Source organism: Gloeophyllum trabeum, assembly GCF_000344685.1.
Source record: "Gloeophyllum trabeum ATCC 11539 unplaced genomic scaffold GLOTRscaffold_00001, whole genome shotgun sequence".
In the NCBI taxonomy this organism is placed as follows: domain Eukaryota; kingdom Fungi; phylum Basidiomycota; class Agaricomycetes; order Gloeophyllales; family Gloeophyllaceae; genus Gloeophyllum; species Gloeophyllum trabeum.
In genome coordinates this window covers 3,981,093-3,996,466 of record NW_006920410.1, presented here as the reverse complement: position 1 = coordinate 3,996,466, position 15,374 = coordinate 3,981,093, and the positions used below count along the sequence as shown (strand labels likewise).

The 15,374-nt window shown below is 52.7% G+C and overlaps 4 protein-coding genes across 4 annotated transcripts; 2 read left to right on the top strand and 2 right to left on the bottom strand.

Moving 5' to 3' along the window:
* Positions 1-3,673: 3,673 nt before the first annotated feature.
* Positions 3,674-5,257, top strand: GLOTRDRAFT_30701 (WD40 repeat-like protein; the record flags this gene model as incomplete). Its single annotated transcript, XM_007862020.1, has 3 exons — positions 3,674-3,934; positions 3,993-4,664; positions 4,730-5,257. The coding sequence occupies 3 exons, from the start codon at positions 3,674-3,676 to the stop codon at positions 5,255-5,257; spliced, it is 1,461 nt and encodes a 486-aa protein (XP_007860211.1).
* Positions 5,258-6,105: 848 nt separating this feature from the next.
* On the bottom strand, positions 6,106-6,635 carry GLOTRDRAFT_102895 (uncharacterized protein; the record flags this gene model as incomplete). Its single annotated transcript, XM_007863296.1, has 4 exons — positions 6,106-6,156; positions 6,211-6,301; positions 6,361-6,428; positions 6,477-6,635. The coding sequence occupies 4 exons, from the start codon at positions 6,633-6,635 to the stop codon at positions 6,106-6,108; spliced, it is 369 nt and encodes a 122-aa protein (XP_007861487.1).
* Positions 6,636-6,743: 108 nt separating this feature from the next.
* Positions 6,744-9,761, bottom strand: GLOTRDRAFT_31559 (uncharacterized protein; the record flags this gene model as incomplete). The annotated part of the gene is made up of 15 exons (XM_007862070.1): positions 6,744-6,809; positions 6,870-6,929; positions 6,985-7,179; positions 7,238-7,278; positions 7,329-7,425; positions 7,480-7,643; positions 7,702-7,742; positions 7,791-8,028; positions 8,159-8,430; positions 8,568-8,738; positions 8,875-9,068; positions 9,127-9,230; positions 9,346-9,550; positions 9,607-9,635; positions 9,698-9,761. Coding segments are annotated over 15 exons (1,941 nt in total), but the record flags the coding sequence as incomplete, so codon positions are not given.
* A 1,189-nt stretch (positions 9,762-10,950) lies between these two features.
* On the top strand, positions 10,951-11,557 carry GLOTRDRAFT_109385 (uncharacterized protein). Its single transcript, XM_007863295.1, has 4 exons — positions 10,951-11,051; positions 11,105-11,156; positions 11,214-11,273; positions 11,322-11,557. Exons 1-4 carry the CDS (start codon positions 10,980-10,982, stop codon positions 11,447-11,449), a joined length of 312 nt encoding a protein of 103 aa, XP_007861486.1. The 5' UTR covers positions 10,951-10,979; the 3' UTR covers positions 11,450-11,557.
* The last annotated feature ends 3,817 nt before the right edge of the window (positions 11,558-15,374 follow it).

Below are 15,374 nucleotides of genomic sequence, written 5' to 3'. Positions count from 1 at the left end.
CTACCGAGCCTGACACGCCGCGGCCCTTGCCGAACCGATTTCACACACTAATAAGTATAACATTCCCTTTTCGGGCGATTCCCGACGCGGCCTCCCCTTACGCAGATTACTCTGCATGAAGCTCTAGCAACGCGTAGCTCACCGTCGGACATCAACAGCGCTAGAGGCAAATCACGACGACCGGTATATTGTCCAGGACGAGCTGGCGCTCACGCCACACTCCTAGCCAGCACCAGCGCACTGATCATCCAGGTCCGACACGCAGGCAAATAGGTCGTTCTACCAGAATGGCATGCATTGTATGTTCGGCCTGCGTGCGAGAGGCCGAGTAGGCACCGCGGAACATCGATCATGGATGATGCACTCAAGCCCCGACATAAATAGAGCGCGTAAGTCACTTTTCTCTCCCCTCGGACCGGATACTCAAGGACAGGACCGAGCAGAATTATATACGTGGCCCGGAACGGGGGAGGCCGTGTTGGCTCATCGGCACTGAAAGTAACGTTCGCTAGCCGGTCGCGCGGTCGGCACTGATCCATGCTCCGAGGGCGTGGACCACAGAGCGTCGGATACTACTTAATACGCGGCAGCGGCTTGGCCTCACTCGTGCACAATTACCCCGTTTGCACCAAGCCCTGCTCGCACAGCGTGGCTTGAATGCATACCAGCGTGTTCTACGAGGGGTGATATACGGATACAGTTCAAGTCGGCGAGGGTCGGCCTCGTCAATCTGTCGAGGGTAAGACGGCTCGACGTGGATAACTACAAGTGCGCAGATGCTCCGAAGCCAGAGTTCGGTCAACTTGAGTCAAGAACAGGGTACTCTGGCCTTGGTGGTTCCGACGGATTCAATACCACCATGTTCCAGTTGCAGAGGTATCAATCTCTCGTTTCTCTCCCACGCTCCAACGGTATCTGCTCCCACAGGTAGGTCAGCTATTAGAGCATAAATATTCGGTGGAGGATATGCAGTAGGCTCGAACCACCTTCCACAGCTATGAACCTGTGTCGGGCACGTATCGATAGCCGAGGAGACTGGACGCAATACAGTAGAAAAGTTTCGTGACCCTCTCATGAGCGACCATCGGCATGTCACCGTTTCACTCAGTTCTTGGAGGATTACCTCCCCGATGAATATGCGCATACACTCAATGCATTTGTATGTACCATAAACATTGCATGACCTTGAGCTGCGAGGGAGAGGACTCTACCGGGAGTTGCTGCACCATTGGGGAAGCAAAGCCTTCAGCCACTTTGAGGTGACTTCATGAGATTGTCATTGAGATAGAAGTCCGCCAATATCACACCTCAAAGGACTTTGACTTCACTTTGAACAACACTAGCGATCGCGGCTGCACGGGTACTAGGCCTGCACATACAGCTGGTTCACAAAGTATCCGGACATTGTACTTCGGAATGAAATTTCCTTCCAGCACCGATACCTTGGTCCCCCGTAAAACCTGCCGGGGGTTTAAATTCGAATAGAGGACCACAAGAGGTTTCTACACCACATACCATATTGGCTGTACACTCCCTAATATGCTGGCCATTACCTGACCAACTTCCTAGGAGGAAGCCCTGAGGCTTGACTCGTTACTTGGAACATAATGACCAGCTTTGAGGCTGAACCGCTGCCACCACGGTCCGAGTTGATTCCCCGAGTAGCATTTTATCCTTATGCACTCAGTGCATATGATGCTTGCGTGGAGTTTGAGAAGTCCGCTTTGGCCCAGCAAGACTCTCGCCGCTTCATATCGCTCGAGTCTTAGGCTACCTACTCGTCCACGCGCCTTCACATCAGGCGTTCGCGGAGACTGTCAGTACAATCCACTCCTGCAGCCAAGCTGAGGACACGCTGCATGTGTCGGGACAGGCCTTTCTTAAACTGTTCATACGTGCCTGTGGGTATGCCACTTGTCCTGCTGCGGCTCATATTCATTCCCTACCAGTCAGAAAAAACAAAGGGAGGACCCCTTCCTCATCCAACCACCATCCTTTAATCACGATCGACTCTTGCTCATGACCACAATTCAGGGGGCACCAAAAGATCATGTCACCGCAAAGGCCCAGGTTCTGCCCGCGCATATTGCTACATTTGCGTTCCCCTGCTCATGTTTCGGTTGTTGTAGGTGCTCATACGCAATGGCTACAGATGTGTTGGCTCCGGCTGCTATGACACATTGGCGAGGAAGAAGCTCGGTCTTTCAAAGCAGGAGCTTAACGATAATGGCGCCATTGTCGATACGCAATGTGCTCACATCGTTCCTGCGTCGACCTATTTCAACATCGATCCTGACCGCTCCGACCAAGATACCGGCATGGCACCATAACCCGAAATACTGCAGGTGTAAGTTGTTCGCTGATGCAGTTGATTTTAGATAGATGATGCTGCCTCTGTTTTGGCTGTTCTGAAGCATTTCGGCTACGATTTTGAGAAGCTGAATGGTACTAATGTGCATCGTTGTACAACGTAATGACTCTCGAGATGAACGTACATAACCATTTTGATCAATTGATATTATGGCTGGACGCCACGGTGAGTGCTCTGCAGTCTTTGGGCCACATTTACCTTCCACTGATGGCCTTCCAGGACACTCCGAACCGCTACCGCATTGGATTAGTCGATGAAGGTTACCTTCTGTGGAGGCAGTTTGTGACATTTACTTCACCTGATTCCGAGCTGCTTCCGCTTCCCTCACCTGAGCTCCTGGCATTGCACGCGACATGCGCAAAGGTTGCCAACCTTTCTGGTGCGGCTGAGTATCTCAACGAGCTAGATATGATTTGGAGATGACAAATGTTCTGACCTTCAATGGAGCTTCAGCTGAAGTCTTGCATCGTGCGCTTGCCTCCCTCGTCTCACGAGGGATAACCGTCGGGGCATAGTTCCTCATTGTCGTACACATATTACATTGCAGCTGTCGTACTTATCAGAAGAATGCAGCTGGAAGCAGCTGGGGGCTCCTGATTTATTGTACACTACCTATATGGTTTTAATGGTATTTTCTTTTGGGGTGGGCGCGCAGGTACCGGTGGTCGATATGTAGCGGGTGCTAAGTCTCGGTGCCACATCCGACAACTTCGAATGTGGCGCCGAGACTGGTTGCTTTAGGAGAATTACTGTAACGCTTTGACCTCGAGATACTAATAAGATAATCGGTTTCTCGTCTACAATACAGGTAGTCTAAGTCTACAAGGCTATTCATCAGACGATGCGAAGCATGCTGAGGCTGCCAGCCCCTGCAGGCCTGCTCCTTTGAGCTTGGACGGATGTCGCGCCGCCACGCGAGAGTGAGGACAAGGTGCATAGAACGGGGGGACTCAGAGTCCGGGATAGAATATACATTTATGTATTCAAATTGTCTACATATGGTCTGTCTGCTGTCGTATCCTCGCAGGAACATTGCGCAATATTAATAATATAAAGCAAGTGCGCATGCATGCCCATCTGCTACTTGCCGTGTCCTAGCTAATCACCTCTTCGCTGATACCCTCTGATGAGTATGCGCTGCATTTCCGGTGCCGCCACATTACTGCCATAAAAAGAGATGTTAGAGATGTTGACAGTGCAGATGTCGGGATGTCGCAGTGTCTGTGCCGTGGATGCGATCGAAACAGGAAGTCAAAGAAATTTCGGCTCTTTCCGCATCCTCCACTAAAGAGACTTCAGACTATGGGCAAACACGCACGCAAGCGGCAGCGGACAGGCAGAGCACAACATGAAGAGGTGCATCCCCTAGGTACCGTGGCCTCCACTCATGACGATGCCGGCAAAGACGACGAGGAGCGCAGGCTGGAGAGCATGCTCTTCGGCACGCCTTACGTTCCATCCCAAAAGCAGAACAAAAATATACTAGTAGTGTCCGATGAGGATGGGGAGGACGTGCAGGAGGAGAGGGGCGGGAGGGAGCTTGAGCATTTATTAGATACGGACGTGAGTCGTCAGATGGTCTACGGAGTGCTTGTCGTCTAATGGGTCAGCTTGCTGGAAGCTTTTCTTCGTAGACGATGCGAATCCATTGGGTTCGGGGCTTCATGCGCAAGAGAAGGTAGAGGACGATGATAGCCGGGAGGAGTCCAATGCTGAGGCCTCAGGGAGCGGTATTTTGGGCGAAGAGGATGAGTCGGGCTCGGACGACGAGGAAGAAGAAGCGGGGGACACTGGAGCTGCAGTGAAGGACAACACAGATCCCCCCAAGGGTCGCAAGGCACCAGCATGGACAGACCCGGACGACCAGCAAATACAGGTATCCCTCGCATCCAACAAACGACTCCGGAAGCTCCGCGATGCGCCGACGGAGGACACGGTCGGCGGGCGCGAATACGAGCGCAGGCTGCGCAGGCAGTTCGAGAAAATCAACCCTACGCCCGAGTGGGCGATCAAAGCGCGGAAAAAGCAGGCGAAGCGGCGGCGCGCGTCGGTATCGGATGGTGAGGATGAGCGAGCGGATGTGGATGATTTGTTGGCGTCAACAGATGGGATCCTGAGCGGCGCGAAGAAGTCGAGGGTGCTGCCGCAGGGCACGCTGGCTATCGAGCGCCTGCGTGACGCGAATATTACCGCGAAGGCGGAGGGCGAGGTGAAGGCGATCCAGTTCCACCCATCGCCGCGGATACCGGTCATGCTCACCGCCAGTACCGACCGCCGACTACGTCTGTTCAATGTACGCATATTCGGGAGTCTCAGTCTCGCTGCCGCGTACTAACTACATGACCATAATATCCCCAGATCGACGGCCACTCGAACCCGCACCTCCAGACCCTCCACATCCCCTCCCTCCCGCTGACCAACGCGCTCTTCCACCCCGACGGCTCTTCCGTCCTCCTCGTCGGCCCCCGCCCCTTCTACTACACCTACGACCTCCAATCCGGCACCTCCCGCCGCTCCCCGCGCGGGCTCTGGGGCACCACCTTCACCAACAACACCAACGCTGCCGAGAGCATGGAGACGTGTGCGTTCAGCCCCGACGGCAGCGTGCTCGCCGTTGCGGGCCGCCGCGGCGCCGTGCACCTCGTCGACTGGCAGAGCGGCGGCGGGCAGGTGGTCGGCAGCGTGAAGATGAACGCGGGCGTGAAGAGCGTGTGGTGGGCGAGGGGCGGGGAGGGGCGCGAGCTGATGACGCTCAGCCAGGACTCAGAGGTGTATGTCTGGGACGTGGGCGAGCGGCGGTGTGTGCGGCGCTGGAGGGAGGACGGGGGGTTCGGGAGCCAGGTCATGGCGGGCGATAATGCGGATCGGTATCTGGCTATTGGGTGAGTAGCTGTTTGTAGGTTGGGAGTCGATTGTCCAACTCACCTCGCTTGCAGCTCGAATACAGGCCTTGTGAACGTGTACAGTCCGGCGCTGCCCTCGGCTGACATGCCGAAACCGCTGAAGACAATCGGGAACCTGACGACCTCGATATCCTCCCTCCGATTCAACCACGACTCCCAGCTCCTAGCCATGGCCAGCAACGTGAAAAAGGATCAAATGCGCATGGTACGCAGACTGTCCCTTGAGTCTTAGGTCGCACACGTTTACGTGAAATACAGATCCATCTGCCTTCCCTTACGGCGTTCTCGAATTGGCCCACATCGAGTACGCCACTCGGCCATGTCACTGCTATGGACTTCTCGCGAGGCAGCGAATACCTCGCAGTCGGGAATAATCGCGGCCGGGTTCTACTGTACCAGTTGCGGAACTACATTAATCAGTGATCTTTGGCTGCATTATGTTTCTTTGGTAGACCCGTGTCTGTCTACATTCCACGCGCGATAATACTGGAGCGGGGGGTAAAGGAAGCGATGAAAATTTACAGTTGCGTGCCGGAAGCTGTCTCGACGTCTGCGCGACACAAGTTGATGCCGACAGGGGGCTGGCACCGAGTCTAGTCCATCGGGAGATGCCAAAGTTATGCATTGATACGAACACATTAAATGGTAGATACAAGAGCACACGAGAGTTGGGCGCCGAGATCCGAATGGTCCACTGGGGATGTCCAAAAGTCGGGATGTTGAAGAGGAGTCGTCGGTCAGCATAGAAGACCAGTGGCGGACAGGAGACCAGAGGGGTCGTGAAATACAGGGAAGCAGCAGGGAGCAGAGATGGAGCTCCGTGGTTGTTGCCTAAGAATCCGAGGCGTATCGAGACAGCAAGTGCGTATACGTTGCAGAAATCTAGATCGGCAAGTCAGCAACTGGGACTGGGATCAGGTGCTCGGCCCTGTCAACCTTCTCCGCACGCTGTTCACCATCGGGCACATATCGACAAATGACGGTGGATGCTTCAAACCATCGCTTGGCCTCGTCCAATAGCGATGCGCTATGGCGGATCCTTTAGTGGCAGGAGCGGAGAGGACATCACAAACGCTTTTCACGAACTGTAAGCACTCGATACCAGTATTGTACGTGGTGGCAAGGAGCCACTGGCGCTCGTCCGCCGGATAGGCCTAGGGAGAGGTAGGTAATCAGATCAGACCAAGGAGGGGTTAGGATACCTCGATTTCGGAGCTTTCATCGTGCTCTTGAGTCTCCAATACTGTCACTGCCTGCTCGACGTAACCAATTGCTTTCAATCTGTCAGCGGGCGCGTTCCGGGATAAGAGAATCGTGCATATAGCCCTCAGCCATCTAGCAAATTTCTTCACGGATACCATGTTACGGTCCAGGCTCGCGTGCAGGATAGCCTAGATAAGTTAGAGGGACGATCTCAAGGATACAGAGTCCGATCACCTCGAGCACGGTGAATAGAACTGGTAACGTCATTACCACGGTGCCAAGAAGCCCAAACTAGTGTACTTGCTTTCGGTCGGGCAGTCCTTTTCTACCCACTAGGGATGGATAATCGGCAAGGTCCCAACATGTCTGAGATGTGGAGCACAACCACGCACAAGGATATCGGCAACTGCCTCGAAGGTGTTGACAGCCAGAGCATCGGCTCTCACTATTTCCTATGGGCCGCGTATCAGCATGACGGAACATGGTTAGGACCTACTGAATTGCTACCCCAACGGTCTCTAAAAGAGTGCACCAATCCTTGAGGTGGCACAACATCTCCACCTGGAAAACACGCAATACGTGAAGAAAGGAGCGAACTCGGGGAATGTCCTCTTGACGACGAATCAGGTTCTTCCCAAGGATGCCCTGGATTCTAGCTTTGGCCTCCTCTATATTTTTGAGAGTGGGCCTCAATCGATCCCCCTGGCGAATTCCATAAGACATGTGCCACACGTCATACCAAAAAGATCAAGAGCCATACCGGGATTGAGCCGTGCAAGAGTCTTTCTCGGGCCATGAAGACTAGAAAGATATGGTCGTCGTAGAACTCAGGTATGACCATACGAACTCACCTCGTCCTGAGATACTGGCGAATGAAGCGTTGACAATATATTGGTATACATCCGAATCAACGTCCATGGCGGCCATCTGACAGTAGACTTCTAAAAGCTGCCGGCAAGCGCTGGATTTCCTCAGTCATCAAAGATGCGCATTCCACATTACCTCTCGGGTGGCCTCGAATAGATCAGAAACGGTATCTGGTGAGCTTTCCCATTCAGAACATCCTTGCACACCGCAGTTGTAAGCGGCTCGCCATAGCCATGATACGTCCTTGCTAATCACAGCCCCTGCCTTCCTCGATGCCGCCTTCTCACAGCATGACTTAGCTACGAAAAGTCATTTGCATAGAATTATCCGACCAAGCTCTGCTCGATCAGAACTTACCCGTCTTCAGATAGCGTATCAGGGCCTGGACCAGTTCGAATCTATACACTTAGGATTGCGAGCGGTCTTTCGAAGACAGACCAGCTTACCTGTTCGCGCCTGGTTCCGACAGTAACTTGAGGATCAATCGGACGAGACAGCGTATTATAGTTATCGCGTCAATCTCGGTCTCGATGCTCTCGTCGTCCTTCAGCGTCTGCAGTAATGCATCCAGAATCGTAAGGAGCAAACACTTCAGTTCCGATTCATGGGCCATTTGGGTGGCCAATAGGAGCATGTTCCGGTCGAAGTCAGAGGAATTCACCATATCTTTGACAGCTCGGATGGCTGAGGGCCGGTCATTATAAATATCTCCTCACATGATGGGACCACCTCACTTACCTTCCTCTTCTAGACCTAAACCCATATGCGGAGTCAGCTAAGGGCTTGGGAGATTTGTCTCGCTGAGTTCACTTACCTTGGTGGACTGCTGTGAGGAAGACAACGTAATAAGTCGCAGCTTCATCCGTGGGACAGTGCCGGATAGCGGTATACGCCCTGCCATATTCTTTCCCGTGGATGAGCGCCAACGCAGCTTTCCTATAGCATTTCGCCTCGGTGGATGTACCCATGCTGCTGAAGATGCTGTGGGCACCCGCAAGGAACCACTCCGCTGCCTGCGACCATCGCTTCGCATGATAGTGGCGATCGCCAAACTGCCAAAGAAGCTGCGATACCCAACAGTCCATACTGGGACTGGACAGGTGATCACGGTTATGCAACCTACCGTTAAACATGCGACGGTAGAAACTTTCGCCAACTTGATATCCCCGTTATGCAAATCTACTAGATTTCATTAATAACAGAGCAATGCGTGAGGATAAGACGTACCTGAGAATGCCTCGGCCATGTCCCCCATGGCCCTTCCATGGTCTTGGTCCTTGGAACAATGGTGGATCAAGGATAAGAGCAGCCGATCGATTGAGTTGAGAACATGCTCCCCCTCTATTTCTAGGCTTCGCTTCAGCGAATGTCGGTGTATAGCTGTGACTAGAGTACTGAAGATGGATCGTCAATGACGGTGCTTAGATAGCTCTCGGCGACGTACTGATGCTGGTGAAGTGTCCGAAGCTCTTGAAGTAAACTAGGTCTAGGTTTGGAACGGCTCAAAGAGAACAGTGAGGCACCTCTTACTCTGTAACATCGGCATCCGTCAAAGCCGTGTGATCGACAACAGACTGGAACGCTGGAAACTCGCGGTTATTGTGGGCTAATCGTGCGGCACAACCTCTCGGGGAGTTACCGTCCATAAGAGCGAGTTCGGACGCCCTCCGGCGTTTCAACACGGCTATCCTCATCCATCTTAGTTGCTGGTATTCCGGGCTTCCCTATCAAACGCCTGTATGAAAACATCAAATTCAGAGAAATGAAACGGGTCGATCTCACGCTGTTTGTGGTGGAGTCAAGGGTCGTAATAAGCTCATTCAAGGAAGCTTCTGCGCGGGTCAGATTCTCGGGTTCAAGGGAGGAAGAGAGAAAATAGGCCCGAGCTACGCGAGAGGTCAGTCTCTAGGAACCTCAACATGCACCACTCGCTGTCACCTAGACTGCGTAAAATGGATCGCTGAGGGTAACAGCACGTTAGAACTTGCGCTATGTCTGGACATCCAAAATTACGAGCACGATTGACCTTCAGTTCTGGTAAGCCAGGCGATGCTACGTCTTCCAGGTGCTCAATCATCGTGAAGGCCTTTTGCATCCATGGCACAGACTCTCGGGCTGATTCAGGCTCTACAGCTCCAACGTCTCGCGCCTTGCTACGAAGAAACGACTTCCCGATCTCCAGTAATTTAGCGGCTACGCGTTCTCGCTGAAGAATCGAACGTTATCCCGCTCTAATGCAAAAAGCACACGAGGAACACCTACATCAAGAGCCTGCAGTAATTCTAACTGTGCTTCATTTTCTAGCATCACATGTGAGTATCCTGTCATTCAAGGCTGCCGTACTGGGTGGGACCTTTCTGACCTGTGATCTTCTGGAGCATAAACTGCGCCACCCCATCATTGCCCTCCCTAAATGCCTAAATGGGCACAGAAAAGGTGTGAAACCCGGGGAAAAGTAATAATAGTCGTGTACTAACGGCATCCATTCTGGTTGTGTAATATGTGATAGTCGCTGTCGCCGCGGTTTGAGCGTGTTCGCCTTCCAGTTGGCCGGCATTCCGAAGGGATTCTTCATACTGTTCCAAGTATTTATCACAGCCATTCTGTCGATTAGCACATTCCCACAACCCCAGGGGACAGGAGTGACCTTGGCAGCCGACATAAGAACACTTGCTGCTGCATCTCTCCTACCAGCCTCTTCGCTTGCTCGTGAGGCCAGGACAGGAGCGGCAAGCGGCCATCATGGCAATCCTGGATGTAAGACTTACCGGACAGGGCACTACCAACTTTGCTTGCCAAATGAAGCATGCGTAGTAGTGCTATCGCGTGGTTTTGAGAGGAGGAAACGTGTCAACGGTCAGAAGGTGAACTGATTACTCAGTAGAGGAGCTCACTCTCCACGTTAAGTTTATGCTCTAGTCCTGCCTCGATGAGACGATATCCTGCGTATTTTACTTCGCGTATCATAGGCGGTGAGCGCATGTCTTGTCGAACGGGAAGTTACATGTAACGAAAAAACGTACGTGCGGCCGACAGAGTTCCGCCGTTTGGGTCCCGCCCATGTTGCATTGTGCCGGACCAATTCCACAGAGTAACCCCTATACCCTTAATCAGGTTTTCTGCGTTGGGGACGTTCGCGTCAGATAAGACCCACACACCTTCCTCATCCAGAGAATCTGCTAAGTCTTGCCAGCTCTTACTAGATCTGGGCCGGCGCTCTACAAGCGACTCGGCAAGAGCAGATATCTGGTACAGTTCGTCCGGAATAGCATGATCTTCGAGGCACTTCTTGTCGCTTAGCCGCGGCTTCACCTTGAGGAGGAGGTCTTACTACAGGTCAGTACATGCGCGCCGTCCCCTATCGAGTCTGATACTTTCGCCGGTCTCGCACCTATTATCTTCTGGTGTATATCTCGTAAGGCTTGCGGCGCTAGGCCCTTTTCCTTATGTAGCGACATCCTATACCGCTGTCCACAGGGAGATTCAGGCAGGTACTTAAATCAGGATAAGTGTCACGGTCCTGCGACCGAAGCGAGCGCTTAGCACGCGGGTGCACTGAGGATGTGACCTGATGTGACCTAACGCGCCACAGGTCACACTTTCTGCACCGTTTCGTGTTAACGTTTCTTTCTAGCATGTCTGCAAGCCCCTCTACAATTTCTGCGATAGCTGGACTGCCTGCTGACGCGGTCGCGCGATGTGAGAAGGTACGCGCTCAGCAATCCCGCCTTATGCGAAATTTGATGAATATGTCTCTTAGGAAGCCCGCAGAGACGGGGCATTTGCGGGTTTGACATGCGGACTGACAGGAGGTAATATCCGCCAATACGTCTACTATTGCTTGGAAATAAATAATGGAGCCTTCTCAGCCCTGGTTGGCGCAAAGCTTATGCGTCTCAATCGTAATCTCACCGTTGTTTCTGGCTGTCGTAAGTGGTTTCGCTCTGCATAGGAGTACGCGCTCATGATCGGTCCAGTCACCGGAGTTTTGTCCGGATATTTATTTACGCTGGCCTTTCGAGACGCTAACATAGCGCAGTTACGAAAGGAGGTCCAGCTGAATGCAAGATCTACTTCCTTCGTGGCGGTCGATCATACACAATAGAATGATTTTTGCCAGCACCTACGAAACTCTCTTTCTACCCGATCAGGGGACATGGTTATGCCTTGCTTTGGGTCGTCCACCAACGTCATCAAAATAAGTCTGGGGCGACTAATTGCCGCTCGACTTATTACCCTGGATTCCATTTTAGATTGTTTATCGACCATCAACTTGAAGTACATATGGATGGCTTACGACCTCAAGGTTCGCCTCCAATACATCCCGGCTGTGTTGATCGCAAATACGTGATAGAGTTGTCCGTTCTGGAATGCACTTACTTGCCTTGCTAGGCTAGTTCTTGTACATCTCTCAAAATCTTGCTACCTCAAGCTGCATTTATATGCGTGTCCGGACGACGTCCTCGTGGTGCATTAGCATGCGTTGGGGCTGGTTCATATTACTGTGAAGAGATTTCTGAACGCTCCGTTCTATTCTGGTTCCACTCTGGATATAGCGCACGTTTCCCATGCTCGTCTTCCCAATGTTCCCTCTGGTTGGAGATATTCTAGGCACGATCAAGCAAGGCCGCGTTACTCTATCTGATAAGTCTGTCTAGGATCTTTCTCTTAGTTGGAAGACTGCGGTGGATTGGCAGATCAGGTGAGCATCGCTGCGCGAAACCGGGGCCTGTGCTAGATTTGTTGACCGCCTCTCACCATCGTGTCTCGCCGTCATGTTCTACATAGAGTGCCAAGACCGTCGCAGCGCGGAAGCTGTGGTATTCCCTGCGCTCGCAAACCCCACTCTCGTGACTGATTGATGTTTCACTTCCAGTGCATATACTCTGGGGACGTCTGCGCCCCTATCACTCATGGACGACTTTAGCAGCTTTGGCGGTTGCTGAGAGGAAGCACGGAGTATCTCTAGCGTTAGACCGAAGTAGGTCTCACTGATAGAACGGCGAAATCGCCTCCTAATTGCGGCAGCGGACCCTAGGGATTACTTGAGGCGACTTTATGGATTGGGGGCTCGTCAAGTACGTATTCTAGTGCTCGACAATCATGGTCACCAGAGCCCGATGTCCTGCCACCGGCTGGAGCTAAATCAGTGCCGTGAGTCCGCGGCGCTGCTCACCGAGAACTGACCCGTACAGGACCTGGCTTGGCAAGCTCATTGTTACCGCTGCTGACGGACGCAGCATATACCTTCATATACCAAGTCTCAGTGGAAGTCCGGCCAAAGCCGTCGCATCCATGATGCCACCGCTGCTACGACCTGCCTGGACCGGGCACCTGTAAACCTATATATGCTCCCCGATCTCTAAATAGCCTCGTTGATCATTGTCTTATTCGTGCCGAACATCTTAACCTTCATCTCCGCAGAGGGAACAATTGGGAAGTTACGTACCGACATGGCGGCACTTTGCAACTACGCCATTTCCTCGTATGTATGCGTCCAACAATTGGACTCACCTTCCGCGTGGAAGGCACGTTATATGCCTTAGAGCCGTGGGAAAGGTTCCAATAGACGGAGCGAGCACAACCGACGTACAACGGCGTCAGTCGGGGATCCGGATTACACCTGCATCAAGGTAAGCAAAGATATCGACCGTATCATTACGGGTCGATTTCTGCGGTCTCATTTCGCAACCGCTCCATTCTTCTCCATTCACCACTGTGAAACGCAGCTCGATGAATGGCAGTAGTGCGTCTTCATATCTCGTCTCACGGCTAACTTCGTAGGTTACCTCGTACGGACGCTCTGCGCAGACTGCGCTAGCGCTGCGGTCCCATCCGCCCCTTCTCCGCCCCACATTCTAAGAACTCGCCCTCAGCTTTCTTCGCCTAACCGCACGCGGCGCTAGCTTCGCTTCACATCTCTCCAGCGTTCCGTTCCATCTCAAGTCACCATTGCCCACTTCATTCATCGAGCTCTGACCCACCGTCCGTTTGATTGTCGTGACGTCGCTCTCGCTTCCATCAACTACGTGAACCTGCGGTGAACTATTGCCCTTACCCGAACTTCACTGATGCACTCCTGCCGCTTATGGACTCCGGGACGGTGCACCCTCCGGACGGACCTGCCGGCCGTACTTACTCTGATACCTCATCAAAGTTGGCTGGTGTGGTGGGTCTATTACATTACTTACCAAAGACAGGTGGGTCTATGACACTACTCTAGTAGCCCCATTCTCATGTCCACCTCCCATCGGCAACCTTCTTAGCGGTCCGGCGACTATCACTTCGGTCCTTTATGATGGAGATAAGAAGAGGAAGATGACACGCCATAGTCTATATCCATCCATTTTTCTCACAGATGTAAGTGATACTCTATGATACTTTGCGCTGCGTCAACAGGGTTCGTTGGAAATACTTGGCTATGCGAGCTTAAACTGGACACGTGGGATGATAGTTCAAGCCACCGACCGTATGCAGGGTGAGTCGTACATGCATTCTTTGTCCCCACAGACTGCGCCCGTGATCCTTGACCATTCCAGAGATGGTTCGGATGCGACAATGGCAGTACTGTAGTCAACGCCACGCATGCTTGATCCGCAGGGCCTGGCCGCTGTGTTCCTACGCCTCGGACGCTCTAATGCGACTTTATTGGACCCTTTTGCGCGTGTAGCGTAAGTCCGGGCGGGACGAACTGATCAGGCTACGCATGCGACGCACATCCTCAGGACGCAGAGCGACAGAAACCACTTGCAGGTGGAGTCCTCCCCTCGCCGCTCCTTTTGGTCGTCACCTTGGTTTGTTATCAGCATCTGGTGCCGGACCTCCCTCAACCTCGCTCACAGAGGCTCACAGACGAACCTGAATTCCAGCCGCGATGAATGCGCTAATTGTTCTGTTCGTCTGGGCCGAACTGTTATGCGGTGGCTGTAGCCCGATAATAAGCTATGGCGGTCAACTGTTCTAGTTGTCTCCACCGCATCTGTCTACTCAGGCATGTTCTCTCCTTCCTTCTGACCAGGTGCCTCTCGTCCTTGATCGAAAGCCGATGCGATGGTGCGGCTGCGCGTTATCGTCGCGACGAGCCCTCGGTCCATTGCGTTAGCTGCTCCCCTGGGGCCTATCGACTTACTGCACTTGGTGTTCTACAGCTGACCTACATTCGACCACCGTTTCATAAGGGCAGCCCTAGTCGGGCACGATCGTACTTAGCGCTGCCAAAGTGCTCCAGCTTCACTCCCCATATCGGATTCCATATCAGAACTGGAGTGTGGAGGTGAGTTCCGTCTCAGTGATATATATCTGATAAAGGTGCTCTGCGCCATCTAGCCGGGGGTGCTGACTGTATGTACACTCCGGGCGCCGCGACGACGCCGTCTTTACCGTAGAGTAGGTATTATGACTTTACAGCAGTTTGCAAAACGATGGGCCTACCGCGAATAACAGTAGTATAGCAGAAGCTTACCATCTTTGGTGTGAGAAGGTCCCGCAACTGTCGGCTATGAGCTGAAGTTGAAATCGAGCTTGTTTTCGGACACGTCTACCGTTGCCGAGCAGGACCAGGTCGACTTTGAGCGTCGCGAGTTCGGATTGTGGTGTTGGGGTCTCTGTGGCGTGGTTCTGTGACATGCAGTCACATTTCCAGTAGCTAGACGTCTACCATATATATAGTGTGACTACCGCCATACTTGGGTGGTACTGAAGTCAACTTCGAGGCCCAAGCGGGAAGCATTGTTCATTCAAGCCATATTGAAGCTTCAATCTCTACATTGATGATACAAGTTGCCAGGAGATGAGACTGGTCACACTCAGATTTAGTAGTAGCCTAGGACATGTACTTAATTCACCGGCCGGCTTCTGATACCAACATATAGTCCACTGTTCTTAGCTATCAAACCTACTATAAAGTGCAACACATTGCTTCGAATAGCACTTTCCCCCACAGGAATTCTTGTTGGAGTCTTTGAGGCACAGGATACTTCGCCGATGTACCTTCCAAGTCGGGATGGTTGTTAGAGAGCCACCTCAATCCT

What these genes read in the sequence shown, in the direction of transcription:
- GLOTRDRAFT_109385 (XM_007863295.1), top strand. Translation starts at nt 10,980, where the DNA reads ATGTCTGCAAGCCCCTCTACAATTTCTGCGATAGCTGGACTGCCTGCT. An exon ending in CGGTCGCGCGATGTGAGAAG is followed by an intron (nt 11,052 to 11,104) that starts GTACGCGCTCAG and finishes TATGTCTCTTAG; the next exon opens with GAAGCCCGCAGAGACGGGGC. An exon ending in GACATGCGGACTGACAGGAG is followed by an intron (nt 11,157 to 11,213) that starts GTAATATCCGCC and finishes GAGCCTTCTCAG; the next exon opens with CCCTGGTTGGCGCAAAGCTT.